This window comes from Paroedura picta, chromosome 12, assembly GCF_049243985.1.
Source record: "Paroedura picta isolate Pp20150507F chromosome 12, Ppicta_v3.0, whole genome shotgun sequence".
NCBI lineage: Eukaryota > Metazoa > Chordata > Lepidosauria > Squamata > Gekkonidae > Paroedura > Paroedura picta.
The window spans coordinates 16,341,984-16,369,778 of NC_135380.1; the positions used below are offsets into that span (position 1 = coordinate 16,341,984).

Here is a 27,795-nt window from a genome sequence, read left to right on the forward strand (position 1 = left end):
ATAGAATGGTTTGGGTTCTTGAAGCGGTGGGTGGCAATTTAGGCTGGGATTTCAAAGGAAGCCGAGCCATACTAAACTTGGGCACTGGGTGGCAGTGTTGCCTAGCTTTCTGGAGGATGAGGAATCTGGATTCTGGGGATATTGCTGAGTCAAGCATTCCTACAGGGCTGTCACCTGTAAGAATGCTTGAATTTGCAGCAGGGCTAGCCCTGACTATCATTTAGGGTTCTGTAAACTCTGGGAAATCCCTAGATGTGCCGAATGATCTTAGTTTTGTGGGGAAACTGGACTGATAACCCCATATTTTTACCCATGGGGGAAGGAGGCAATTATGTAGCTTTAATTAAACATTTTTCTTATATAAAAGGGACCTGATCAGGGTGCAGAATAACTCTTCAGGCCTGCTAGTGAAGATGACGCATCCTTTACATTTCTTATTTTACTGAGTTCGTTCATTTGTACCTTTTCTCCCCCACTGGGCACCCACAGCAGGTTACATCATTCTCTCCTCTGTTTTATCCTCACAACAACCCTGTGAGGTAGGTTAGGATGAGAGCGTGTGACTGGCCCAAGGTCACCCGGCAAGCTTCTAGCCCTGTGCTGTAGACTCTGCTCTTTATCTTTGTTATCTGTGTGACTTGGGCCCTAAAGTCCACAATAAAAGGGTGTGCTTGGTGAGGAAAACATGCGTCACTGTCAAGTGCTCGTGAGAGGGAGTGATCAGCAAGTGGAGCCAGAATGGGAGAAGCGAGTTCAAGTCTCCACTCAGCCATCACTCTGACTGCATGACTTTGAGCTGGTCATTGTGCCTAACCTTCCTCCCAAGGTGGTTGTGAAGGTGAAATCGAGGCGAGCTGAGATCTCTTTGTCCTAGACCATTTACGCACCGGGAACTTCACTGCCCCAGCTCTCATGCAGAAGCACAAATTGGGGACGGATGAGGCAGGCCAGGCCAAATGCTCTTCTATGTGGGTGCAGGAAGAGGCGGGACAACCTCCCATAACTAAAACTCCAGCCTGCAGCCTGGCATGAAACCTCCAGTGCATAAACGGTCCTAGTGGTACCTGGTTCAGATGCTTAGCAAGTCAGGGTTCAAATTCCCACATCAACATTTCAGTCTTCAAGGTCGTTATCAAGCCATCAGCGAACAAATTAAATAATGCATGGCCTTTTAAAAAGTGGTACGTCATCAGCAGCTAAGCACAATTCAGTAGAAAATGCTGTTCAAAGCTTTGGGGGGAGTGGATTTAGCTTCGTGTATGAAAAAGTGACAAGGTCCCTCAGATATGCTTAGGGAGGGAGTCTTCCAATGCAGTGTGCCACCTCCAAGGAGGTCTTTTTGTGAAGAAGAGTTGGTTCTTATATGCCACTTTTCTCTACCCGGAGGAGTCTCAAAGCACCTTACAATCACTTTCCCTTTCCTCTCCCCACAACAGACACCCTTTGAGGTGGGTGAGGCTGAGAGAGCCCTGATATCACTGCTCAGTCAGAACAGTTTCATCAGTGCTGTGGCGAGCCCAAGGTCACCCAGCTGGCTGCATGTAGGAGAGTGTAGAATCGAACCCAGCTCACCAGATTAGAAGTCTGCACTCCTAACCACTACACCAAACTGGAGAGGAGTACCTGCAAACATCCTCTGGCGAAGCAGACTTCATCAGGATCGAGAAAACAGCCATGGGTAAGTTATGCTGTACTAATGAAGAAACGTCCAGTGCTGTAGCATCTGTATTCTTAGACTTCAGCAAGGAAGACTAAAGGTTAGATAAACATCAGGGCTAAATATGTCGCCTCCGGTGCTAAAGGCACCTCTCTAAACCATGTAATTCCCTCACCTTCCGTCAGGCTGAGAGCAGGAAATCTGTCTGTTCAAACACCATCTTCCCTTCCTTTTCCCCCTTGGCCTCTTTTGTTTCTGCAGCATGCAAAACTATCGTCTGAGGCTTCGGACCGATTCAGGCTTACCTGGAAATGCTCCTCACCAAACCTAGTAAAACATGTGCACCTTTGTGCTCCTTGTGCATGGATCCATTTGTCGCAGAACACAGAAATGTGCACAGGTTTTTCTTTAGTGATCTCGTGGCTTTCTTGGGATCTGACTAACAGAAAGCACAGCTGTGCATTAAGGTTATTTGCTGTTTGTTTTCTAAGGTGGATTTAGTTTTGCTATATTTACGGTGGTTTAAAATAGCTTTTAAAACAAAGGTTTGTGTTTTTTTTTAATCAAAACCCTTGAAAAAGTGTGTCAACAGCCAAAAAGATCAATAGTTTGGCTGACCTTGTCCAACAGCTGTGATCACCTGTACTCTGATTATTGGCTGAATTTTCTGTAAACCTGACTGTCTCCAGCAGCATTACAGTGGCTTGCATTTTGTTTGCCTTGTCTAGGGGTCAGTCATGCTCCTCCCAATTTGGATTTTCATTCCTTTTAAAACAATGGCTCAGCTGTCCCTGAGACAAAAGCCTACAAAGTTGGCTTGGGTACCCTCGGGATGACTGTTAATAATGCCAAGTCGTCCAAGGCTGCCTTGGGTATCCCTAGAGCAGTGCCCAGCAGAAGCAGTCGCATCAGGATTAAGAATTCTGTTTCCATTTAGACTACTGCCCACTTGCAAGGGCGATTGTGCCATCTCCTGCCAATCTTACCTGCCATGGATTATCCATCTCTCACCTTTGGGCATGCCACCTTACCCCTTGGTGCTCCTCCAGACCCCCAGTTCTCCTGGCCCACCAGGAAAAGAAAGCCTTCTCAAGAAAAAAAAAGTTTGGCCTAAGTGTGATGTTTGGAAAGCTCCCCTGTCAGTTTCGTTATCTCTTGACTCCCCCATTCCAGAATGAACTTAAAAACTACAAACAAACCATAAAGTCCTAACGCTGAGTTTCTGCAGCGTGAGTCCACTGAAATCATTGGGCCCAAGACTGGACTGACTCTGAATTAAGATTGCCATGTAAATCAGAAAACTAGTTGCCAGAGCAGTTAAATGAATGAAATGTAGTTAGTTTCCCAGTTGGCATCCTTAGTTCCTGGAATAAAACTGGCAAATGAAGTTCGAAATGTCCTGTACTGGATCCGGAACAGGTGATTGTGTCTAGCTGCTGGATTAGAGGAGGAGGAAATTCTTTTTGAATTGTACATTGAAGCTCGGCTCTTTCATATTCCAAGAGAGCCTTGTCGGCCTCAAGTGTTGTTTATACAGTGGCTATTGGGTTTCCTCTATGAGAGCAGCGCTGAAATTGTTTTTGTTGGCCTCCATAAAGGAGACTTTTGGCCTGGTTCTCATTGAGGTGGTCCACCTGGGTCTGAAATGTACCACTTCAGATTGCTGGGAGGAAGGGGCTCACATGTTCAGATTCTCCCCCTGCCCCTCCTCCAAGTTAATGTAGAGGAAAGACTTTTCCATAGAAATAATAAACATCCCAGGGAGGAGACTAGAATAGAACCGTTCTTCCTGATGTCTCGATTTAGTTTCTATGGAGGAATTCTTGTGCGTGTGACAAAGCACTGAATCACATCCCAGGGTAAACATGGGTTTCCACAACGGGCCAGTCGTGCTAACTGGACCACTTCAGATCAATGGAAAGAGAGTTGATGGAGGCTGAAGACGCTTTTCCATGAGGGTACCATCCTAATCCTACTTGGACACTCTTCACATGAGAACTGGGAACCCACCACTCACTTCTGACTGGCACATTGGGTGAGGACTCCAGGCCCATCTATGTCTGTTGCGGATACATCAGATTCTGCATACCATAATTGGAACCCCAGAGATGCTTGGACCTAAAATGCAAATTGGGGGGGGGGGTGAGTATGGATAAAGGCCCCAGATCTGGGAATGGAAGGTACAACAATGGAGAATACTTGTTCTCTCTTGCCCCGGAGGGATGGACCAGAGCCAATGGGATGAAATGAATTCAAAAGAAATTCCGTCTAAACATCCAGAAGAAGTTCCTGACAGTTAGAGCGGTTTCTCAGTGGAACAGGCTTCCTCAGGAGGTGGTGGGTTCTCCATCTTTGGAAATTTTTAAACAGAGGCTGGATAGCCATCTGACGGAGAGGCTGATTCTGTGAAGGTTCAAGGGGGTGGCAGGTTACAGTGGATGAGCGAGAGGGATGTGAGTGTCCTGCATAGTGCAGGGGGTTGCACTAGATGACCCAGGAGGTCCCTTCCAATTCTATGATTTTAACTCTTTCCTCAGTACCATATCTGTGATCGAAAATGCCCCCCCAACTGCTTTGACCTATCGTAGGGTAAAAGGCAAATACTCATTATTTGTTTTGTTTTGGTGTCTTTGAGGAGCCCCAAGAGACCATTTTAGATTACAGAAATGGCTCATGGAGGTAATGACTCTGGCCTCTTAATCACACAGTCCCAAAGTCTGGTGTATTCAGGCCCAGGCAAGTAGAACACAATCCCTGTACGAGCTTTCACTAGGACTTGCCAAATGACACAATTGTGTGCAAGCTTTTGAGTTTATTAGACCGGTTAAGCAGGCTGGATTTTACAAAACATTTAAAACTTAAGGTTGGGGGATAGTCCCCTCTCTTTTGAAACTTCTTTAGTTTTGTAACATTCTGCCTGATGTAGACTTCTAGTGCAGCGGTAGTCAACCTGTGGTCCTCCAGATGTCCATGGACTACAATTCCCATGAGCCCCTGCCAGCATTTGCTGGCAGGGGCTCTTGGGAATTGTAGTCCATGGACATCTGGAGGACCCCAAGTTGATTCTAGTGATCATGGAAGCTCGCCCAGTGGAATGGGTCACTGGGCTGATCCTAATCAACAACGTTAGATGCAGTTGGATCCTGCAGTTTGGATTTTATTTTGGGACCCAACTGGCTGCCAACAGCTTCTTTCCAGGCTGCTGTTCATTGGTGCTGCATGTAGCCCACAAACTAAGCCCCTGCGGATCTTCTGCGGGGCATTTTGAAGCCGGAGCGCCCTGCTTTGAGAAGCTGAAACCCTCCCCAGGACCGGGGAGTCGAGTGTTATTCCAGGACGGAATAAGTCACCTTCTTGTTTGCCTTTGCTGGGGAAAGGTTCCAGCGGATCAGTGCTGGTGTTTATTTGGGAAGGGGTTTGGAAGGAGTTGAAAGCGGCCGGGAAGACCCGGTTCTCAAGCCCTTTGGGGAAGCAGTGTTTGAACTGCAGGCCTTTTGAGGGGACGGGCCCAGGGTTTCACATTTCTGAGCGGTTTGGATGTGAAGCCGACTGTTTGGAGAGGTAACTTTACAGGAAACGGTGGAGGGAAAACGGAGAGGCGCTCATATGGCAGCACGCTCGCTTTGGAGTTGGCGTCTGCCAGCCCAACAAGTAGCCTCTGGGTCTCGGGGCCAGCAAAAGCCAGCCTGTTTGGCTCTTGGAGAATGCCCTGACTGTCTGGGGGACTTGACGTCAGAGGAAAGGGCAGGGGAGTGTGAAGGGTGGCCTCGACCACCTTCAGGAGTGCTCCAGAGCGGATCAGGATAGGTCAGTGGCTCCTGGCCTTTCATCTACAAAACGTTGCATTTATCCACTCAGAGATAGTGTTGCTAATGTGAGTTAACTTATTTATCCAGCCGGTCAATCCACAATTGGCCCCTGCAGCAGAGCATGCAAATAAATAAACCCAATGCTAATGACATTTTATATGAATCTAGCTTTAACCTGCCCTTGCTCTAAAAAGCTCAGTCGTGTGTCTGTTTCTCCCAACGTCTCCTCACAACAACCCTGCGGGGGAGGCCGGGAGCATGATTCAGGCTGCAGACCTAAGCAGCCTTCCCCCCCCCCCAATAGTCCTACTGATCTCAGTGGGATTTACTTCTGAGTATACGCAAAAGTATACAACATAGAGCTGGAATGTATCCCTGAGGGGCATCTAGTCCAACCCCATACACAATACAGGAAATTCAGAGCGAGGTCCTGAGAGCCAGCTTGGTGTAGAGCGGAAACCTCTAATCTGGATAGCCGGGTTTGGTTCCCCACTTCTCCACATGCATCCAGCTGGGTGCTCTTGGGCTGCTTCCAGTTCTCTTAGAGCTCTCTCAGCCCCTGTTGTCAGGAGAGGAAGGGCAGGTGATTGTAAGCCGTTCTGATACTCCTTTGGGTAGTGAAAAGCGGGTTACAAAAAAAAAACAGCTCTCACAACCCCTTCTCTGTGAGTTTCATAAATAATAGCTAAGCTGACCTTCTAGCAGCACTGCCCTAAAATTCAGTGCAATTTTTACTGACTGCTAGTGCGGCGCCACTGGAAGGTCAGATGATCATTCCTGGGGGACTTCTGCCTGAACTAGGCCCAGGCCCAGGCCCAGTGGAAAACTCCTTCCCGCCTTTTTCATTGGTGGTATCTGGGGGTGGCAGCAGCATTGGGCTGGAACTGCACATCGGAAGAAGGATCTGGGAATCTAGATCAGAGGTCAGAGTCCGGAGACTCTTGGCTATCTTTTTCCTAGGCCAGTCGTCGTGTTGCAAAGATGCATTTGGAGCTCTCCACGGGAAAGTATATATAAGGAAGGCCTTTCAACCAACAGATAGGGCCTGGGGATCCCCTGGAATGATAGCTAATCTCCAGCCTAGAGAGATCAGTTCCCCTGGAGAAAGTGGCTGCTTTGGAAGGGTAGACTCCATAGCATTATTTTCCGCAGGGGTCCCTCCCTGCCCTAAATCCCACCCACTCCCAGCTCCACCCCCAAAGTCTCCAGGTATCTCCCAACCCAGAGCTGGCAACTCTCCTTTTAGTGCAGCATGCAGTGATTGTCCCAGCAGACCTCCGGGCCAGATAGGAGGACACTGGGGTAGGGGAGAGTCACAGGATGCTGTGCAAATGCTGGGTTGTCCAGGAAATATTTTGTTCAAGAGCTGGGTCCTGCAGGGGAAGAGGAAATGGCCTGATGGACAGGCAAGGGGCACAGACAGCTGCAGGCCAGAGCAAGCAGTGACAGGCGGGAAAGAAGCTGTGAGGCTGGCTCGCAGGTGGTGGGCTGACGTGGAGCAGAGAGAGCCGGAAGAGATGACGGGGGCAGAAGGAACTCATTGGCTGGACCCACAGAAAGATGATCGTTTGAAAAAGAATGACAAATGGCCACTGTGCCAACCGCTGAGCCCTTTGAACAGTGGTGACAATGGCTGAAGCATTGGCAGGAGTCACTCCTGTCCCACCACCAACCTCTGATCGCACCTGGGTAGATTTCTATTCACCCACCCGTGCAAGTGAGCACATGAGTGACTCAGGCTACAGTCAGGGGCAGGGTAGAGTCCTTAGTGTCGTGGCACTGACTCTCTCATTTGACTGAAGTTTCACAAGAGATCTAACTTGCTGCAATCTGTGGCTCTCTTGGGACCAGACTGTGTTCTGCTCAGCTGTTACAGCAAATCTGTTCCTGGATGTTGTGGTCTTCAGAGCGTCTTTTCCAGGCCAGCCAGTCCGCTTCCCATGAGGCGCAGTAAGCAGAATGTCTCCCAAGATGGGGGACATCCTGGTTCAAGTCCTTTGGCCCATTGCTCCCTCTCAGCCTGACTTCCTTCAAAGGACCATTGTGAGCATAAAGCCCAAGGAGGGAAGACTGGGTAGGCCACCTTCAGAGCATGGCCTGCCTTGGCTGGAGAGCTCCGGGGATGACAATTGATCTCCAGGCAATGGCTCCCCTGGTGAAAATAGCTACTTTGGAAGGGGGACTCTGTGTCATCATGCCCCATTGAAGTCCCACCCTTCCCAAGCCCCACTCTCCCCAGACTCTGCACCCTAGATCTCCAGGAATGACCTTGGAGTTGCACACAAAAGCTTATACACAGATTACATTTTGTTGGTTTTAAAAGTACCGCTCTGAGACTCCTTCGGGTAGAGAAAAGCCGCATCTAAGAACCAACTCTTCTTCTTCTTCAGTGATATCAGGGCTCTCTCGGCCTCACCCACCTCACAGGGTGTCTGTTGTGGGGAGAGGAAAGGGAAGGCGACTGTAAGCCGCTTTGAGACTCCTTCGGGTAGACAAAAATGGCACATAAGAACCAGCTCTTCTTCTTCTTCATTTAAAAGGGGGTTTCCTCCATTTCTATTCCCAGTCAGAAGATCTATTTTGCAAACAAGCTGTGATGTCTGACTGTTTGTATGGGAGCATGCCTTTACACTGGTGTTGCAAATGGCCTTTGGTCAACCCTGCATGTTTCCAGCCTTGCAAATAATCTCTTATCAGTGCCTCCCCTACCCCCACACACGCCTTCTGTTGCTCAGCATCAAATTGCACCATATGTGGGAGACCCATTATAGGATTTCTCAAGTCATTTTGTCATGTTAAAAAGCAGGGATGGGGAAAGCTGGTTTGAACAAGGGGCTCACCTTTAGAAGTGAGACCCCCCCCCACTAAGTTACCCATCTATAGTGATAGAAATAGGAAATATAATTTTAAAACTAAGTAAGTAACAGGAACCAGCTAAACTGGAAGCCTTTAAGACCAATCAAGTTGAATTCTGGATATAAGCATTTGTTTCCATGCACGCTTCTTCAGATGCACATACACAAAACCTTATACCCAGAATAAAACTTTGTTGCTCCTAAATACTATCTGAATTATTTTCTGGCCTCCCTGCCAAAGCCCTAATCGATATGTCAGCTAGGTCTGGTAAGATCCTCCCATCTCCTCTCTCCTCTTCCAGCATGCAGAAGATCTAAGCAACTGACTAGATTTTAATTGCATACATTTAGGGTTTTGTATATTTTATCTGTATATTTTTACATGTGACTTTATGACAACACAATTCACCTCGTCTTAAGAGATGGGGCAGGAAATAAGTATAAATATAATGTTAAATGAAGGTGCCACTGGACTCCCACTTAATTCTTCTGCTTTAGAGGAAAACAGCTTCCCACCTGAATTTACTGTGAACTGGGAAAAATTAGTAGCTACGCTTACAATATATTTAAAAATTCCAGATAAAAACTGTCTTTGGTTTTTTTTTTTGCCCCCAAGAAGGAAACGTATTGCTTGTAAATAAATCTATCACTGCTCTGGTGATCCTCAATACCGTGTTGATATTTTCGGATTCCTTTGAGAGTTCCTCTACAAGCAATGCATTTCCTTTTGGAGGGTAAGAATGCAAGTCAGTACTTATTTTTATTTTGGTATTGTGAGCCTGCCTGTCTGCTCATTTCGCCCATCGCGTGGCATTTTTCTGCTTGTGATCCCTCGCCATAGCCCCACCTGAACCTCCCTCCAGGCTAAGGTGACTCGATTTTAACATTGGTAAAGCGGGACACCATTGACGGGGGGGGGGGAGGTTTCTTGATTAAAAATTTGATCTACATGAAGCAACGCAAATTTGCATAGAACGAATAGAACGCCAAAATAGTATTTTAATATATATCTTTTAAATTTCAACGTAAGTACCATTTGCCAGGTGCCCCCAGATGCCCCTCCAAAAGCGGGACAATCTGGTCACCTTCCTCCAGGCAGCCTTCTGGCCGGCGAGGCGGGAACCCGGAGGCGCTAGGGCCGGGCCAGGCCGGGAAGGCAGCCAGCCAGCCAGGCGAGGGGAGGGACCCGAATCACAGCAGCCCAAACCGCTACTTTCCAACCCATCCCGAGCGGAGCCGCCGCCGCCACCGCCGCCGTCCTTCTTCCCTGCTGGCGTCGCCGCCGCCGCCCCCGAGCGCAGCACAGCGCAGCGCTCCGTCCGGCCATGCAGAGCGGCGCGGCGGGCGCGGGGCAGGCGCGGCGGGCTGGCGGGCTGCGGGCGCGGCGGGCATCGGCGGGGCGGGCTGCGCTGTGACGGGGCGGGAGGCGCCCCTGGGCCGGCCGCTCCCCGCTCCCCGCCAGCGTCCCGCCGCCCGCACCGGCCCCCGCCGGCCATGGGCTGAGGGGCTCCGCGCCGTCTCGCCGCCGTCGAGGATGCTGTGGGCGCGCGCGCTGCTCCTCTGGGCGGCGCTGTGTTGCGCCGGGGGAGCGCGCGGTTGCCCGCTCCAGCTGCGCGCCTGCAAATGCGCGGACGAGCGGCCGAAAGGGCTGGCCATGCCCGGCGCCGCCCGGAAGAGGGTCAGCTGCAGCGGACAGGACTTCGGCGAGCCGCCGCCGCCCCGCTTCCTCCCCAACGGCACGGTCACCCTGTGAGTAGGGGCTCGGGGCGGTGCGAGGGCGGGGGCGAGAGGCTTGGCGCCGGAAAACCCCAAAAGGGAGGCGGGCGCTCTGTACGTGCTCAGAGGGCTTTTCCTCGCGGTGTCAATTGCACGAGGAGAAACAACTGGATTTAAGGGCTCTGGCGGAGTTATTTCTGGCAGGCCCTCTGCTTGCAAAGACCTGAGCCAGGCTGGTAAAATGACAGGGCTTTGGGGATGTCAGTAATTCATAGGTTTGCTGTGACTGGAGGACAGGTATATATGTAAAATGGTTTGCTGATGAATAAAAATGATCCAGTGGTAATCTTGTGGTTAAAGTACTCTGCACGTCCCCCAGGGCACGCACCTTCTTTGGCCTCTCATTCAGTTATATGTTCGTAGCACAATCTTTGGAAGGTGTGCAGTGGCCTTTCCTCCCAGGTAAGAGTGCAGCCTTCATTAGAGCAGCTTAAGCCAGAGGTCATATTTATCCCCACCTTTCTACCAATCTTAGTTGCATTACAGTGAAAGATATTGAACTGAGATCAATGCATTTTTTACGTGATTTGGAGGCATGCTTCTTACCAGGTAGCCTGATGTGCCAAACAATGTCTAGGGGTAGTCAAACTGCGGCCCTCCAGATGTCCATGGACTACAATTCCCATGAGCCCCTGCCAGCATTGTAGTCCATGGACATCTGGAGGGCCGCAGTTTGACTACCCCTAGGCCTAGGCAGAGAAATCTCTTTGGTCAACGAGAAAACTCACTCTGTACATGTTCAGAGGTGCGCCATTAACTGTCTATTGGAGGTATTCATCAAAAGATGTATCCTGCCTGGGTCCCTACCATTAACGTGGGGATTAACTGGAAGATTTGTTCCCTGTTAGAACAGCTAGAAAATGTATGTTGCTGGGACCAACCATTCTGTTCAAGATATGAATGCTGCTGATTCTTTTTAACATCAGCATATGAGCTGCTGTAATTCCTGGCTCCTTCATCCTTTTTGCTTCAGTTGCGTTTTCAAATTCCTGTTGCTGATGGGCTTTGAGGGTGCTTTGTGCAAAAGATGCCTGCTTGTAACTCTGTCTAAAAGTGTGCCCACTTGGAAAGAAATCCCCTTGAATTCAGGAAGAAGAATGAAATTCAAGCGCAGTAACAAGTTAAAGACCAAAAACATTCCAAGGTACTTGCTTCTAGGAATTGAAGCTCATGCCCTAGACCAGGGGGTAGTCAAACTGCCAAAATCTGAGTCCAGTAGAAAAGACCAACAAAAATGTGTATCGGGGTAGTCAAACTGCGGCCTTCCAGATGTCCATAGACTACAATTCCCATGAGCCCCTGCCAGCGCTGGCAGATGCTCATGGGAATTGTAGTCCATGAACATCTGGAGGGCCGCAGTTTGACTACCCCTGATACACATTTTTGTTGGTCTTTTCTACTGGACTCAGATTTTGGCCTGCTGCTGTTGACTGATAAAGCTACCCACCTGAAACTGTCTTGAATTCAGGACAGCTAATTTCCTGGGGCATATAGGAAGAAGGATTTCACTTTTAGTCCTGGGCTGCTAATCTGAGCCAGACTCTTGGGAGGACTGTGCATCCTGCCCTGAGCTAGCTCCTTGTGGAAGGAGTGGGATGGATGCTGGCCCTGGGGCCCACAAGGCAGGTGCATTACCAGTGAGGCAGAAGAACTCACCTGTTGTACATTGCATTTACACAACTACTGGTTTAAACCAGGCTTCTGCTGGTGCAAAGTTAGTTCTCAGACTTCCTGAGAGTGCCAGAGACTGGTAGATCAGGGAAGAGGTGTGGGTATGCTCATTTTGCTGGCATCCTACCTTAGCATACCCGGCTGCTTTGCACAGGGAGCAGCCCAGATTTAACAAGAAGTTTTATGAGACAGCCTGTTAGCTGTGACCCGTTTGATGCTGTGCTAATGAGATGGGGCATTTACTTATTTGATACCCTGCCTTTCCCTACAATGGAGACACAAAGCAGTCTATGCCATTCTCTTTTAGTCCATTTTATCCCAACAACAGCCTTGCGAGGTAGGCTAGGTGGAGACTGTGTGTCCAGTACACTGTCACCCTGAGAGCTTCAGTGTCCACATGGGGATTCAAATCTGGGTTTCCCAGATCCTAGTCTGATCTCTACCTGCTACTCCCCCCTGGCTCTCCGTTTTCCAGCTTTGGTCTTTAATGTGTGTGCAAGAATGGCTGAACTCCCACATGGAAAATTTCAGGTTTTTAGTCTGCCTTTTCTCTAAAGGTGACATGTCCTCTTCCTGTCCCATCGCTCTTGCAACTTGAACCTGGTTCTCTGCAACCTCAACGTGACCCCCTAAACCGCTAGAATTGTAAAATGAGCACAAACCTGCAATCTCAGGGCTGCCGGTGAAGCGTCATGCGTGCTTGGCGCATGAGAGTGTGTCATGCATGAACCCACGTTGCGCTTAAGCACTAGACCCAGTATCAGATTGCTGCTTCTCTGCAGACAGCCCATATGGTATGGGACAAAGGGGAGGAATTAGGCACTCGGGGATTTTCAGTGCAAAAGGTAATTGGTAATGACGGATCGTCTTGCGTCAAGGCATTCGGGCCGATCCTTGGATGTAAACACGCAATAATAGGGACTACAGTATTTGGGCAATGAGGCTGAAAGCCCGCACCAGCATGCTGAGGCGGTGTTTAGATGTCACCCACCTTTCCCTGCCGAAAACAGTTTCCTTCTTTGAAACACGATAAGCAAACCTAATGGTGGAAGCGGGGAGCGGGATCCAAAGAAAGCAGGGGCTTCCTCTTGCACCGGTGGGGGCGTGGCAGCCTTCTTTCCTGTGAGCCAAACTTTGATGCCAATTTTCCTTAACTGGAGGAAAGGCAAATAATGCCCGCGGGTTCCTTAGGTGCTTATTTTCATTGCCCTCTGCAGCCGGCAAAGATTACATTTTGGCTGGAAGGCTGCGAATGCCACAGCGGGATTCTTAGAAAGTGAATCCTTGCATTAAAGCACACGCTGTCTTGGAAAGCGGAGACAGAATGCCTGGATCTTCTTGGCTAGCAAGTCTTCGGGAGGGACGGCTGGACCTTGTGCATGTCCGCTTAGAGCAGCGTTTCTCAACCTCCCAAATGCCGCGACCCTTTCATACAGTTCCTCATGTTGTGGTGACCCCCAACCATAAAATTACGCAAGTGTTCTTTCACAGAAATTAAAGAAATGACCAATGGCGTGAAGATCCATTTTTCATGACTGTGTATAATTTTTTCCCCCAGGGGTTCTCAGTTCAGTTCTGCCTCTTGTCCCACCATGCCGATCTCTCTCTTTTCCACTGCTCCAGACAAACGCTCTATCTCGATCTACCCCGCAAGGCTGTTGTGTGGATGGCGCCCCCCCCCGGCCAAGCTGCTTGCCCTACTGCGACCCCTGTGAAAGGGTCATTCGACCCCCAAAAGAGGTCCCAACTCCCAGGTTGAGAACCACTGGCTTAGAGTTCAGTCCTGCCCTGTTCAGCGGGGGATCGCACCATGGGATTGCAGCTTTCAGTATGTGGGCAGGTGTAAAGGCTTGCCCCAGAGTGTCCTGGGGACTCATCGGAACTCATTGGCAGTTTCTGATCAAGTACTGCTGGGCTGCTTGAGGTCCTTGCTCTGAGTGAGCTGGAGTTTATTTATTATATTTATATACTGCCCTCCACAAAGGCTCAGGGCAATTTACATCAAACAGGAACAATAGAATCATAGAGTTGGAAGGGGCCATACGGGCCATCTAGTCCAACCCCCTGCTCAATGCAGGATCAGCCCAAAGCATCCGAAAGCATCCAAGAAAAGTGTGTATCCAACCTTTGCTTGAAGACTGCCAGTGAGGGGGAGCTCACCACCTCCTTAGGCAGCCTATTCCATTGCTGAACTACTCTGACTGTGAATTTTCCCCCCCTGATATCAAGCCTATATCGTTGTACTTGTAGTTTAAACCCATTACTGGGTGTCCTCTCCTCTGCAGCCAACGGGAACAGCATCCTGCCCTCCTCCAAGTGACAACCTTTCAAATACTTAAAGAGGGCTATCAAGTATTTGATACAAATAACTCAGTTTATAATAATACAATAACAGCAATAAACAACCTTATAGAATGATAACAGTGGGGAGAAAATATAAGTGGGATGGCCCAGTGGGATGGGTGAGTCTGCAGTGATGGTTGAAGGGGGAAGGTATGCAAGCTGGCTAGGGGTCTTTTGAGACTTTGGAACTCCCATCCCCAGGAATGCAAACTGGCCTCTTGTTCTTTGGCCTTTCAGTGATTGGTAAAGACTTGAGAGGGGGGTAAATTTGGAGCCATTCTTTGTCAGATTGTCCCTGTTAATTGCTAACTTTTATCTCTTTGTTGTTTCAATCGGCTGAATTGGGTCTGTTTATTTGTTTTGCTTCCCCCCATCCGGTTTTTATTGTGGCCTTCGGCTTTCTCCTAGTAAATTGGACGCTGGTTTTTGTTATGGGATCCGAGCGGTGGTGTTTGTTTGGCAAGCCATTCCAAGTGTTGCTTTAGTAGAAAACAAGTCGAAATAGGAAATGGTAGAGTCAGAGTCAGATTACCTTTATTGGCATAAAATGGCAAAGCATAAAACTGAAATGTTAAACAATTCCAGTTACATCATGGAAAGTTTTTCATTTAAAATTGCCAGCAAAGACTTAGCTACTTAGCCAATTTGGTGTAGTGGTTAGGAGTGCGGACTTCTAATCTGGACTTCTAATCTGGCATGCCGGGTTCGATTCTACACTCCCCCACATGCAACCAGCTGGGTGACCTTGGGCTCGCCAAGACACTGATAAAACTGTTCTGACCAGGCAGTGATATCAGGGCTCTCTCAGCCTCACCCACCTCACAGGGTGTCTGTTGTGAGGAGAGGAAAGGGAAGGCGACTGTAAGCCACTTTTAGCCTCCTTCGGGTAAAGAAAAGCAGCATATAAGAACCAACTTCTTCTTCTTCTTCTTCTTCTTCTACAAAAATTGCTGAGTCCCTCACAGATAGTATCATTTTAATCCAGTGTTTCTCATGAGCACAGCAGAATCTCAGTCTCTTCAAATAATTAGCTAAAGGAAGACGATATAGAGCAAACTTAGGACACACCAATAGTATGTGGGACAATGTGTCAGGGACACGACACCCATGCAAACAGGGTCTCTCCTGTGGCGTGATCTTCACAAATCTACCTCTGGTGAGATTTGAGGGAAAGATGTTTAAGAAAGTTAATAGAAATGCTCTTCTTAATGGGTGTACTTCCAAAATTTGGAGATACAAGGGCATGTTTTTTTTTATGTTAAAGGGATATCCCAGAAATTGGGAGAACATACAGTGTTATTAGAGGAACCTGAAACCTGAGCATCCTGATCTTCTAATCTCTGTGATATTGATTTCAGTGGCTTAATGGTAAATCATGTACTTTGCATGCAGGAAGTCCCAGGTTCAATCCACAGGATCTTCTGTCAAAGGGATTAGGTAAGAGGTGATGTGAAAGATGGCCGCCCCAAGCTGCTGAGAGAGGGAGGGAGAGCTGCTGCCGGCTGAACAAGACAGTAGTGACCTTGACAGACCTCTAGTCAGACTCAGTTAAACAACTTAGCTGGATCTGTCAGGCTGTGTCATCACTGCAGGACCGCCAGGCTCCTCCTGTAAGCCTCAATGGCCATCCTGGGTGAGAGTTGATGTAGAACAGGGAAGTGATGCAAGGGACGTGGTGCAGGATTGCTGTGATCAGGATCCCTCCAGTTGTCCTGGGGTAATTCTCTTTGAGGCCACAGAGTGGGAGGAAGAAAGAGTTAACCCTTTCTCGCTTGGTTTCCTTCAGCCATATTGACACCTTGCCCGCCCCCAACATAGTGTCTGTGCTTCTGCAGAGCCCTCCTATCCAAAACTTGTGACATTTTCTTATATACAAGTTTTTTTTAATTTTCATAAAGATAGAAATATAGGATACAGTATGAGTTATTAATACAAAGAATAGTAAAATATAGTCATCATTTGAAAATGTACGACCCCACATTAACTACACAATGATATAAACCTTTGCCCAAATCTTATACACTTGTTCACGTTTGAGTCTAAGAGCCATCCACATTTCCACTACATTTAAGAAAAGAGGCCTATTTAGATATACAAGAGAAAAGTTGTTAATAATCAATTTACTTAAGAGATCGTAGACCTCACGTTAACTGCTTAACACAATCTAAGAGCTGTCCTGACAGATATTTCTAGGTTTAAGTTAAATGCTTAACATTAAACATTTCTTGTAGAACAGTATGAGCTTTGGCCCTGTATCAATACCCTAATGAAAAGAAAAGAAAGTAGGGCTTTGCCTTAAAAATGTACAAAAAAGTTACAAGAGGATTTCATAGCTTCTCCTTATCCTTAATACAGTAAAACTTGTGACATTTTCTTGCCGCTGTTGCTTGTTTTAGAATTGTCTGCTTCCGGTTTCTATTTTTTTAACTTTTCTTAATTCCATTTGGCTTTCCAAAGTTTTGTTTTTTGTTTTTTTAAATCCTTTTTTGCTTGTTTTGAGTAGTCAACTTTTTCTTAGCCGAGGAGTGACTCACCTGTGAACCAATGTGATTTGTGGCTTTGCCTGCATGCGTTTGGGTTAATTGACTGCAGCGGATGTCAGCATGCGCATTTGCTCAGAGAGTCGCTGCACTGCATGTGGGAAACTGGAGTGCGTGTGAAGTATCTCTCAGAGAGGTTTGTGGAGTTCTTACAAATTGCTTTCTGGACAGTTTAGGTGGCTCCTTTAAATCTGCGTCTCTGTCTCTTTCATCGGTGTAGATATGTCACACTGTCTCCCATTCTTATTGTAATCATCCTGTTCATATTCTTAGCTGCGCTCAATTCTCAGAAATCTGTATCCAAAGGCCATTGCGTGTGATTAGAGCTCTGCATAGAACTCGGATGCAAATGAGCTTTTGACCAAGAGGAGTCCGTCTGGTTGCCCGCACTGAAGGGCTTCCCTTTCTGCATGGGCATCTTCTTGCATGTGCTAAAACTGGTGTGCTCTGCCGTTGAACATGGGATCCTTTATCACAGCCATGGGTCTGCTGTTGCTGCCATCATGGAGAAGAAATAAACTGAAACCTTGGGATATGCAGTGGTCCCCAACCTTTTTATCACCGGGGACCAGTCAACGCTTGACAATTTTACTGAGGATGGGGGGGGGGAGGGGGGATGGGGACATCGCTGCTCCACTTGCTTTCCCGCCGGTGCTCCTGGGGGGCGCTGCCAGCAGCAGCCGCACAGTGCCATGGCGAGGGGGAGCCCCAGCCATGGCGGCTGCTGGAGAGCACCAAAGGTGAGCCGGCGGCAGAGTGGCAGGGCAGCCCTTGAGGCAGCAGCCGGGGAGGAGGATGAGGAGGAGCCACGGCCCGATACTGACTGATCCACAGACCGGTCCTGGTCTCCGGACTGGGGGTTGGGGACCACTGCCTTAAGGGACTAACAAGTTTTTGTTGTGTAAGATTTCATGGACTTGGGACTCACTTGTCATGTTCAAAGATCATGCTGAGTCAGACTATTGGTCTCTTGGGGTCAGGATTGTCTCCTCTAGCTGTCAGTGGTTCTCCAGGGTCTTAGGCAGAGGTCTTTGGCATCACGTACTGGCTGGTCCTTTTCACTGGAGATGCTGGTGATTGAAACTGGGACCTTCTGTATACCAAACAGATGCTCTTTCACTGAGCACAGCCCAACCCACATGCATGGAAAGATGCCACAGGAGGTTACACTTGTGAAAAATTCGCAAGCACTTGATCCCTACTTTGTGTGGCAGAAGATCACTGGTCCAGGGCACTCACTTTTTTCCTGCAAGATGCACATTAAGAAGTTTTTCCACTGGGAGAAATGTAGCTCCTGGTAATTATTGTTATAAAGGATTTCCATAAAAGATGCTAAGGGAGTGCAATTCTAAGCAGAGCTGTACTCTTCTAAGCTTATTTTCTTTAATGGACAAAGAAGTGTGCAACTCTGTTTAGGATTGCATTGCAGGCAAAGGATAGCCCAGCTCTAATAGCTGAATCTTGGCCATGCAGCCCCATCCAAGGGCAGCTGTTCAGAGGTGTGTTCGGCTCTTTTCAGGGCCTACCTGTCACGTTTCCACAGCCATCACAACCACCTCGCTTTCTCGAAGCCTGGTCGTGTTACCAAAGGGCAGCTGTTGCTAATTTCTAAAATCAGCTGCACATCTGCAGGTACAAGAGACTGGCTCCTTAGTCTGTGCCTTGCATTGTTTCTTTAAAAAAATTCCTTTCCCTGTCCAAACACATGGCAGTTGGAAACCTGCCTGTAGCATGGAACTACTTTTGACTGTTGATGATCAGGAAGGCATGGCTGAGAATTGGAGAAAGTTTGCAGATGTTGAGTTTTGTTCTACTCATGGTGGAGCTTTCTGCAGTGCAAGAAGGCTTTTTCCACCGGTGGAAGGCTTCTAGTGCTGGTGGAAGTCTAGAGGAATAAAAGCTTTGCATTCCGCTCTATACGTTTTGCATCTCGTAGAATTGATGTCTGTTGTGAGGAGCCATTTCACATTTGAATTTGGCTCTTCACATTTCGCATTTGGCTCTTGATTTTTCTCTCCATCTGGAACCAACACAAACACGTACTCAGCACACCACACCCCTCCCCTGACCTGGGCCCATTCTGCACATGCTAGATAATGCACTTCCAATGCACTTTGGAGGTCGATTTTCCTGGTCTGCACAGGAAATGCTGGCTGCAAAAGCACATTGAAAGTGCATTATCCAGTGTGTGCAGAATGGGCCCTGGACAGCCCAGCTTAGTCAGGTCTCAGAAGCTGAGAAAGTCTGCAGTTGCCATGCAGAGATGGGCAATGACAAACCGCCTGTTTTTCTCTTGTGCTCTGAAAACCCTGTGGGATTGCCAATAAACCAGCTGTGATGAAGGCATTCCCCACCAGCAATGGCAAAAGGAGTATGATGGTCAACATGACATTTGAGCTCCTTTGAAAGCCAGACTTTGCTAGGCCCACTTTTGAAAGGGACACCCAAACTCCACATTGGACCTGTTCAGGCAACAATCACTGGAGGCGTCTGGAAGTTTCGGTGAGAGAAGCAGCCCTGGTTTGGGGTGCCGGTTTTTGAACCAGTTCTTGTAAATGTCCCTTTAATAGGTTTGATGGGTGCCTTTGAGGGGGGGGGAGGAATCATAGAATCATAGAATAATAGAGTTGGAAGGGTCCCCATGGGTCATCTAGTCCAACCCCCTGCATTATGCAGGACACTCACAACCCTATTGCTCAGCAATAGTTCAGCTGCTCTCTGGGGAAAACTTCAATGCGTCAGATCACTGCTGAAGGGACAAGAGCAGTGCAGATGCACTAGACATAAAAGTGCAAAGTTTACTCCAGCAGGCTCAGCTCAGCGGTAGCAGGAAAAGGACCAGTTCAACGAGCTTCCAGCGGGCCCAGATCCGAAAGCCTTAAGTAAAATAGAAAGGAGCCGTAAGCATCAGCAGTGATCCAGGGGCATCTCAGGGCCCAGTTACACTACACATTGTGCCTCATACTCTGAGTCTGTGTGCTCAACACAGTTGCCAACAGGAACGGAGAATGATCTGTGTCTTTAATAGAAGCTTAATGCACAGAAAAGGGGAATTGCAGCATTTTGCAGCACGGGGGTGAAGAACATTCCATCAAGCCGCTATCTGGCAGCCGTAGCAATCCATCGGATATTGCTAGTTCATCCCAAGCACGCATGGAACCAATTTGCATCAGGACCACCGTGCATGAGAAGAGAGTAGCGCTGCCAGTTTCAGTTTGGGAAATGCCCATATATTTTGGAGGCGGGGATTGGGGAGTGTGGGCCTATCACAACACTTCAGTTTCTTAATGGGCCAGGCTGCCATATGTGAACTTTGTTGTCTCCTTGACTTCCCAAGTTGCCCTGAAAAGCAGCTGCATAAGGGGATGATCCAGATCACGGATCCACAGCATGGGGGGAATTTAACTCTTTCATTTCAATCACACGCTTTATCCCGATTGGAAGAGGCTTCAAGCAGTGTGGGGAGGCATTTTTGCTCAAGGCATTTTCCACCACCTATGGCAAAAGAAGTATGATGGCTTAAGTATTGGACCAGGAGCCGGTTCATATCCCCAGTGAGCCACCAAGCGGATGGATTGTGCTTGGTCTGTGACCTCCATCCACATCATCCTCTTCCCCTTGCTGTTTTTGGGGTCTGAATTGCATGGCTGGAGTTTAAGTCACAGAAATCCAGAGTCTTGCTTGGTTTGTCCCTTATATTGGCTGGTTTATGCTCTTGTATGGGGGTGGGGAGCTTGCCCCAAAAAAGCACACTGTAGGGTCCCCATGGCTCATTGGTAGGGCTTACATCTTTGCGGGATCGCTCCTTTCCCTTAGTGCCTGAAGAAATGGCTCGCAGGTTTTGAAGGGCTCAAGTGCTCTTCTCTTTTCTCACGAGGAGATCCCTGTAGGATCACAGCACAGCGTACATCGAGAATAGAACCATAGAGTTGGAAGGGCCCTCCTGGGTCATCTAGTCCAACCCCCTGCACTATGCAGGACACTCACAACCCTCTCGCTCATCCACTGTAACCTACATCCTGTTCTCATAGTGGCCAAGCGTCTGCCTCAGGGAAGCCCATGAGCAGGGCAACGACATTCCCCAGGTCCAAGTGAGGATTGGCACTGGGATTGCCACAAGTTTCTTCCAGCCACATCATCAAACCCCAGATGCTGTGCTGTGTCTTTTGGTCTGAGAGGGGAAGGCGCTAACTTGGCATCCTTCAGAGGGAGATGGCAGTGCTCAAGGAAATCGGCTCGATGCTGCAGGTCTTCCGGGCCTGCCCAGATCTGGCGCGTAGAGCCTGGCTCCGTCCCCCAGGCAGCCCGTGAAGCTGGCCTGGAGCTGCTGCAAGGTGGCGGGACGGATCTGGGCCCGTATTAACAAGGTTTTAATTCCCTCCATTGCTAGCTGACCTCTCCGCTAATAGCTTAATGGAAAAAGTACTGTCTTCCTAACAAGAGACAGATAGCTGTAGAAGGTCATAGCCAGCCATGCTGTCTCTCACGCAGGAGCTCAAACCTCTTCCAGATGTGGAATTCTTGAGCGAGGCCTCATTTATGCACACAGCGTGATTACTCTGAAATTGCATATTGTCTAGGAGGGGGCGGGAAGGGAGGGGGAGGTAATATAAAGCTTCAGCTTATGACCAGTTTCCAGAGCCCTTCTCCGAGGCCGGGGTTTGCTCCGTGCCTTTCCCTCGCCCCGAGCCTGGGGCATTCTGGACCAAATTCCAGGCTTTTGTTTTGTTGTTTATTGGCTTGGCTGTTACCTTGCCCTTTGGGGGGGGGGGAGAAGGACCCATAATTGAGTTTTGCAAAGACCGAGACTCAGGAGCTACCTTAATTGCAGCCAGGACAGGGAAGAAGCGAAAGGTTTGCGTGCCAGAGTGTGTTTCCTTCGCGGGGCCTTGTTTTTGTAAAGATGTTATAGGCCGGGCTCCAAGTGACATTCAGTGCCAGTTTAGAATTAAAACAGGGCTGGGGCACACCTGCTTTGTATGCAGAAGATTCCCGGTTCATTCTGTCTTGCTCCTCTGGTTAATGGGCCTCAGGTATCACACAGGGCTAGGCCTTCTCTGCCGGAGACCCTGGACAGCAGTACAGTTTGTTAACCACTGCAGTGCACAGGCTCGCCGTGCCAGCAGGCAGGGGCAGTTCCCTTTCTGCCGTTGGTCCCGAATGCTCATGGGTTATGATCAAAACTAGCATGTCCCAAACTCAAAAGTGGGCTGCAAAGGCCAGGAAAGTGGATCATGGGCTTTTGAGGATTTATTAGGTTTTGTACATGTCGTGGCTGGTTTTTGTTGTCCAAACAGGTCATTGTACCAAGGAAATTTGGGCTGTACCCAAACAGTTGGCAACCCCTGGTCTCGGCAATGTGGCTGGTAGCTGCTATGTTCCCTCTTAGCAAGGTGTGAAACCATTATGGTATGAGCCTGCCTTCTACTGAGTCAGGCCTTTGGTGTCTCAAGGCCTACTCAGACTGGCAGCTGCTCTCCATGGCCTTTCACATCACCTCCTACTTGATCCTTTTATCTGGAGAAGTCACAGATTGAACCTGGGAACTTCCACAGGCAGAGCAGATGCTCTGCGACGGAGCCGCCAACCTTTCTAAACATCAGGCATCTTTCTCTCCTGTCCTTTGTGGATTAATGGTTCTGATTTCTCCTCTTGACCGTTGTGGTCAACCCAGGGATGATGATTCCCATGGCAAGTGGAATGCCTAGTAATCTGTGATTAGGGTTGCCAGGTCTGGGTTTGGAACTTACTGGAGATTCGGGGGATGGAGCCTGGGAAGGGCAGGGTTTGAGTAGGGGAGGAACCCCTCAATGTCACAGTGTCCACCTTCCAAAGTGGCCAATTTCTCCAAGGAAGCTGATCTCTGTAACCTGGAGCCCAGTTGTAATTCTGGGAGATCTCCAGCCACCACCTGGAGACTGAGAATTAGGATTGGGCATTTTGGCTGCTGCTTTGGCGGCCGAAATACCCAACTGAACCGATAGAGGCCTGTGGGAAAGACAGGCTTGAAGCACGATAGGCGCTGTCAACGTTTCTGCTCCTCGTCTGCATTGGGAAGGAAGAGTCCTTTGTGTCTCGTCGCTCTTGTGTGGGTGGGGTGGAGAAGGGAGGGTGTCCTAGTGGATCGTGCCAACATTTCCAGCTTTTCAGCTGTTGCTCGGTTCAGAATATGTTCCTTATTAAAAGTTAGATGCTGACCAGAAGGGTCTGCATAGAGTTTCCTGTTCGGCCTTGAGCGTAGTCAGCCTGCAGATGATGCATGATGTCTGAACTGACCCCGTGCTGATCCTTAGGCGTCCACATGGCAGAACTTATTATTATTATTATTATTATTATTATTATTATTATTATTATTATTATTATTATTATTATTTATTATTATTATTCGATTTATTGCCCGCCACTCCCTTGCGGCTCGTGGCGGGTTACAACATTCTAAAACCCCCATAAAATCCATTAAAATCCATTAACGACAACTACAATCCAACAATTATTAGTTAGCAAGCTAACATGGCAAGATCGGCTAGTCAACTTCTCCCTCCCCCTACTAGCAGGTGGAAAGGGGATGCTGATGGTCCCATCCCCAATCCTAATCCCAGGTCCCGGGGGGGGGGGGCGTAGATGTTAGCCTTGGCCTCAACCATAAACCTGGCGGAAGAGCTCCGTCTTGCAGGCCCTGCGAAACAATGGAAGATCTCGCAGGGCCCGCAGCTCTCCCGGGAGCTCGTTCCACTAGGTAGGGGCCAGGACCGAAAAGGCCCTGGCCGTGGCCCTGGTCGAGGCTAGGCGTGCCTCCCTAGGGCCGGGAATGGGTCGGTCTGAGTGATAAAATCCTACAGGTTGGAAACATCCCTGGATTGGAAATCCGAGGCCTCTTCTTGGCGGTCAGAAAGCCCAGCAAAAACGTGAATCTTTGACCCCTCAGTTCCTTGCTGTGGCCTAGTGAGGGGGCAGATATATATTCCAGCCAGGCAAGCCTGAGGGGAGCTGCAGGGGCCACCTGTCTCTAATGCTTCCCCCTGCCTTGCAGCTCCCTTCCAGCTCCTCTGCCAGCCCTGCACGTGCAAGGGCTCTTCCCTTCCCAGCGACATCCGTAGGGTGTTGCCGGCCGGCTATTTTAGTCAGCTGCAAGTCATTGTTCCAACCCGTTGGTCCCCATTTGTTGGAGCAGGAAAAATAAATCCCCGAGAGGGTGTGAAGTCTGCCGTTCCACTACGGCTCTGGCCGTGGGAGCTCAAGAATGGCTTGGGCCCTGCGAGCGTTTTTCCTCCTGCCGTTTGAAGAGGGGAAATTCTCTGCTGACACAAAGCACGATCCTGGCAGTTTGATCAGCACACGGAATTTGTGCCAGATCTTTCTGCAGTCACCACCTCTTTCTAATGGTCCTCAGCCATGCCTGGAGCTTCTGTGCTTGCATGAGATATTGCAGGTGTACCATAAGTAGGACGATCTTTTTCGAAAAAAGATTCCTGCAGCATCTCTGTTTTGGGTTTTGTTGTGCGCCTGTATGGGAAGTCTCATAGGGAAATGTGATTCTAGTAAGAATCAATGTAAGGTGGGTGGCCGTGGTGCTGGGCAGAGACTTTGAGAGACCTCGGTCCAAATCCCCACTCTGCCACGGACAGAGGGTGATCTGGAGCTAGTCACTCTTTGTAGGCCTCACCTACCTCACAAGACTGTTGTGTGGATGGGACAACCACAGATGGGCCCCAATCTCACTGAAGGAAGGGAAGAATTTTTTTTTAAAGTGATGTGATTAAAACACATAAATAGTTGAGGTTGCTGCTTAAGATGCACATTAGGGCTCAACGAGAACTGTGAGAACCATTTCTTCCAGATGTAGTTTTCAACAACTCAAATTCTGAGCTTCTTGGGCCTTCTTCCATTTATGGGCCAGACCTGCATATGTTTCTGTTGTGTAAATGGCCTAATACTCCTGACCATTCCTCACAATAGCTCTGCAAGGTAAGTAAGGTAGGTAGGTGAGGAAATAGCTCAAGGTCACCCCACAAGTTCCATGGTAGAGAAAGGAGTCAGACTTGAGTCTCCCCAATCACAGCATTGGCTCTTTATTACATTCATCTCCCCAGCTGAGCTGCTTAAATGGGGGATCCCAGAAGGTCCCCTACTCACCCTGAGTGGTATGTTGGTTAAGAGTAGGGTTGTGGACGGTGCCGTCCAAAGCAGCCGCTTCGGAGGCCGCCGTGCACAACCCTAGTTAAGAGCAGCGGCCTCTACATGCAGCCTCCACATGCAGCCAACTGAGTGACGTTGGGCGGGCCGTAGTCCTGTTAGAGCTGTTCTCGCAAAGCAGTTCTGTCACGGCTCTCTCAGCCCCACCTACCTCACAGGGTGTCTGTTGGGAGGGGAAAGGAAAACTGCTTTGAGACTCCTTTGGGTAGGGAATAGCGGGGTATAAAAACCAACTCTTCTTTTTCTGTATGCTGATTGGGCTTCAGCCCGATGGCCGTATCACATCCTACGTGACTCCAGACGACCACCTGGAACCTAGGTAGCAGCACGTTATCAATAGCTCTTGAAGGCTCTTCCGACAAATTGATGGAGAATAGATCAGTCCGTGGTGGTTAGTCGTAACGGTCCAATGGTGCCTCCATGTGGCATGGCAGTGTACCACTGAACACCAGCCGCAGGATGGGTAACAGCAGGGAACAGCTGATCCCTTCCTGCCATGGGGCTTTCTGGAGGCCATTTGGGAAGTAGGAAGCCAGCTGAGATGGGTCTTTGCTTGAATCCAGCAGGGCTGTTTGGGCTTGCGACCTTGCCACCAGGCTAGTTGCCTTGGATCAGAGGAGGAAGCCTTCGCAGAACAGGAAGACAAGTCTCTAAGGAAGAAGCCAGGTCCATCCATGGTACCTTTCCCCAAGGTGACCTCCCCTGGCCTTTTCACACAAAGCCCCTGGGGCCGACCATTGGAAGAAAGTCCCCTGTGCAGCAAGGTCCTTCGCTTTCTCTGCTCTCTGCAAAAAGGCCTGCGTCTCATTAGCCTTTCAGCATGTGCTTTTAATTACCTCCCTCTCAAAAACAACCCGGAGAGCTGAGAGAGAGAAGCATAAAACCTCCCTCTTACTCTCAACTCCATCTTCGGCTGTTGGGCGGGAGAAGGCCCGTCTCCGGCCGGCTGCTTTCTGACCGAGGGGGGCTAACATCGCGTCGCTCCACATCCTTTTTCGGCCGGAGGACCGAGGAAGTTTATTGTTTTAGCATCCCCGGTTCTGGAGCTGCTATTTATCCAAGTAGATTCCAGCGTGCTTGAGAAAATAAGCCTGTGTTTTCCTTTTCATCTCCTCAGTTGAGGAGTTTGGTTGGTTGGTTGATTTTTTTTTTTTTAAGGTCCAGCAAAAGCCTCAATGTCTCCCCCCCCCCACCATCGTGGACGGCCCATAATGTGCAACTGCTCTAGTGCAAGCCCAAGAGACTTTGTGTCTAGCAATTAAGTAGCATTAGCTTCAAACTGCTGGAAACTCTCACTGACCCGACGGGGGGAAGCTATAGAATTGGCTCCGAGTGGTACATGGCAGTGGAAGTTAGAGAAATCCACTTGTCAACCGAGGGAACCACGTTTGCCCTCGGCCGGCCTGAAGGGCAGCTCCCCCGCAGCCAGCCGTGCCGGCCCAGAGTCCCACTGCGCTGGATATTTCAACTTTGACAGGGCCCTGTTCTCCCTAATCCTTGCATTGTCTGGAGGGATATTTCCAGCCCTCGCTCAATTAGGCGATGACTGGGTTGCATGTTGTGCTTCGTTGTGTTTGCAGGGGGTTGAGCGGAGGAGGGCGGGCGGAGGGGGTCCGGCCTCACTGCCCGAGGCAATGCTCGAAAATGGTTTCATCGCCATAGTTTTGGAGCACTGTGCTAAGAAGATGCTGCTGCTGCTGCTGTTGTTGTCGTTGTCATTGTCATTGTCATTGTTATTTGATGGGGGTCCACACAATTGTTTGTGTCCCAGCTACACACTTCTCCTTTGCAGAATTCTCCCATGAATTCCTCGCAGAGTTTTGCCCACGGAGATGTGGAACATGAAGTGGTGGGCTAGATTTGTGGCTGTTTAAGTTGTTGCATTTGAAGGCTTGGTCGAGCTTTCTCATGGAACGCTCAGCCTTCTGGAGTAACACAATGAAACTTTGCGATGATCCGCACAGGGGAACAGGCCTGGGGAAGGAGAACAGTGTTTCTTGTGCCTGTCATTGCTCTCAAGTAAGTGCCAACGGTAATGACTGGGGAAGGCACTGGCAAACCACCCCGTATTGAGTCTGCCATGAAAACGCTGGAGGGCGTCACCCCAAGGGTCAGACATGACTCGGTGCTTGCACAGGGGATACCTTTACCTTTAAGTGCCAAAGGTACAAACAGCATCTGTGCCAGCTTATAAATGTCTCATTCAGACCCGGGGGGGGGATGGCACGGGCTCATGGGAATTGTTGTGCATGGGCATCTGGAGAGCTACAGTTTGGCCACCTCTGATTCTGGTCTACCATCCTGTGTCTTTCAGTGGCCAGCCAGATAACTGTGGAAAGGCCAGCAATAGGCCACAAGGGAAATAGCCAATTCTTGCTGTCCCCTCTGGACGTCCGTTAGAAAGAGATATACTGCCTCTGCATGTGGCGATTCCATTTAGCTGTTCTAACTGTAAGCCCTTGGTTAGGCCTAGCCTTTTAAAGCTGGAGTCCATAATCACGTCTGGTTGGACAGCGGGTGCCTCAAATTACATGCTCTGTCAAGATGTATTTTCTTTGGAGGAATCCTTATGGGCTCTTGCGCAATGCCTCCCGCACACGGCTGCTGCTGAAAGGCTAGCTTCAAGCAAGGGCAGGGATTACATTTTCCCAGCAATGACGGTATTTTGATTTGAACGCTCAGAAAAGGAGACCTCCCTGCTTGCAGATGTGCTACCTTGAGAAAAGACATCTGGACGTCCTGTATAAGCTAAACCATTACCAAGAATTGTTTTGTGATAAAGGGTTTTTTTTTTTTTTAAGCCCCCCTTTCTATGCCGTGCTTCTTTGCTAGTGATCCTGCCTTGTCTGGGTAAAACAAGGATCCAGTTTTTAACCTTGGGAGAAAAATCACAGCTGGCTTTTCCTCACGGTCTTGTTGGTTTGGGAACGGTTTGAGTATTTCAGTCCATT

General features: G+C 49.1%; 1 protein-coding gene across 2 annotated transcripts in view; it reads left to right on the forward strand.

The window, feature by feature from the left end:
* Positions 1-9,718: 9,718 nt before the first annotated feature.
* Positions 9,719-27,795, forward strand: part of ADGRA2 (adhesion G protein-coupled receptor A2) — an 86,853-nt gene continuing 68,776 nt past the window's right edge. For both annotated transcript variants that reach the window (XM_077306986.1, XM_077306987.1), the window contains exon 1: positions 9,719-10,070. In XM_077306986.1, the coding sequence (XP_077163101.1) occupies positions 9,856-10,070 (215 nt within the window). In that variant the 5' untranslated portion in view covers positions 9,719-9,855. The remainder of the gene's footprint in view (positions 10,071-27,795) is intronic.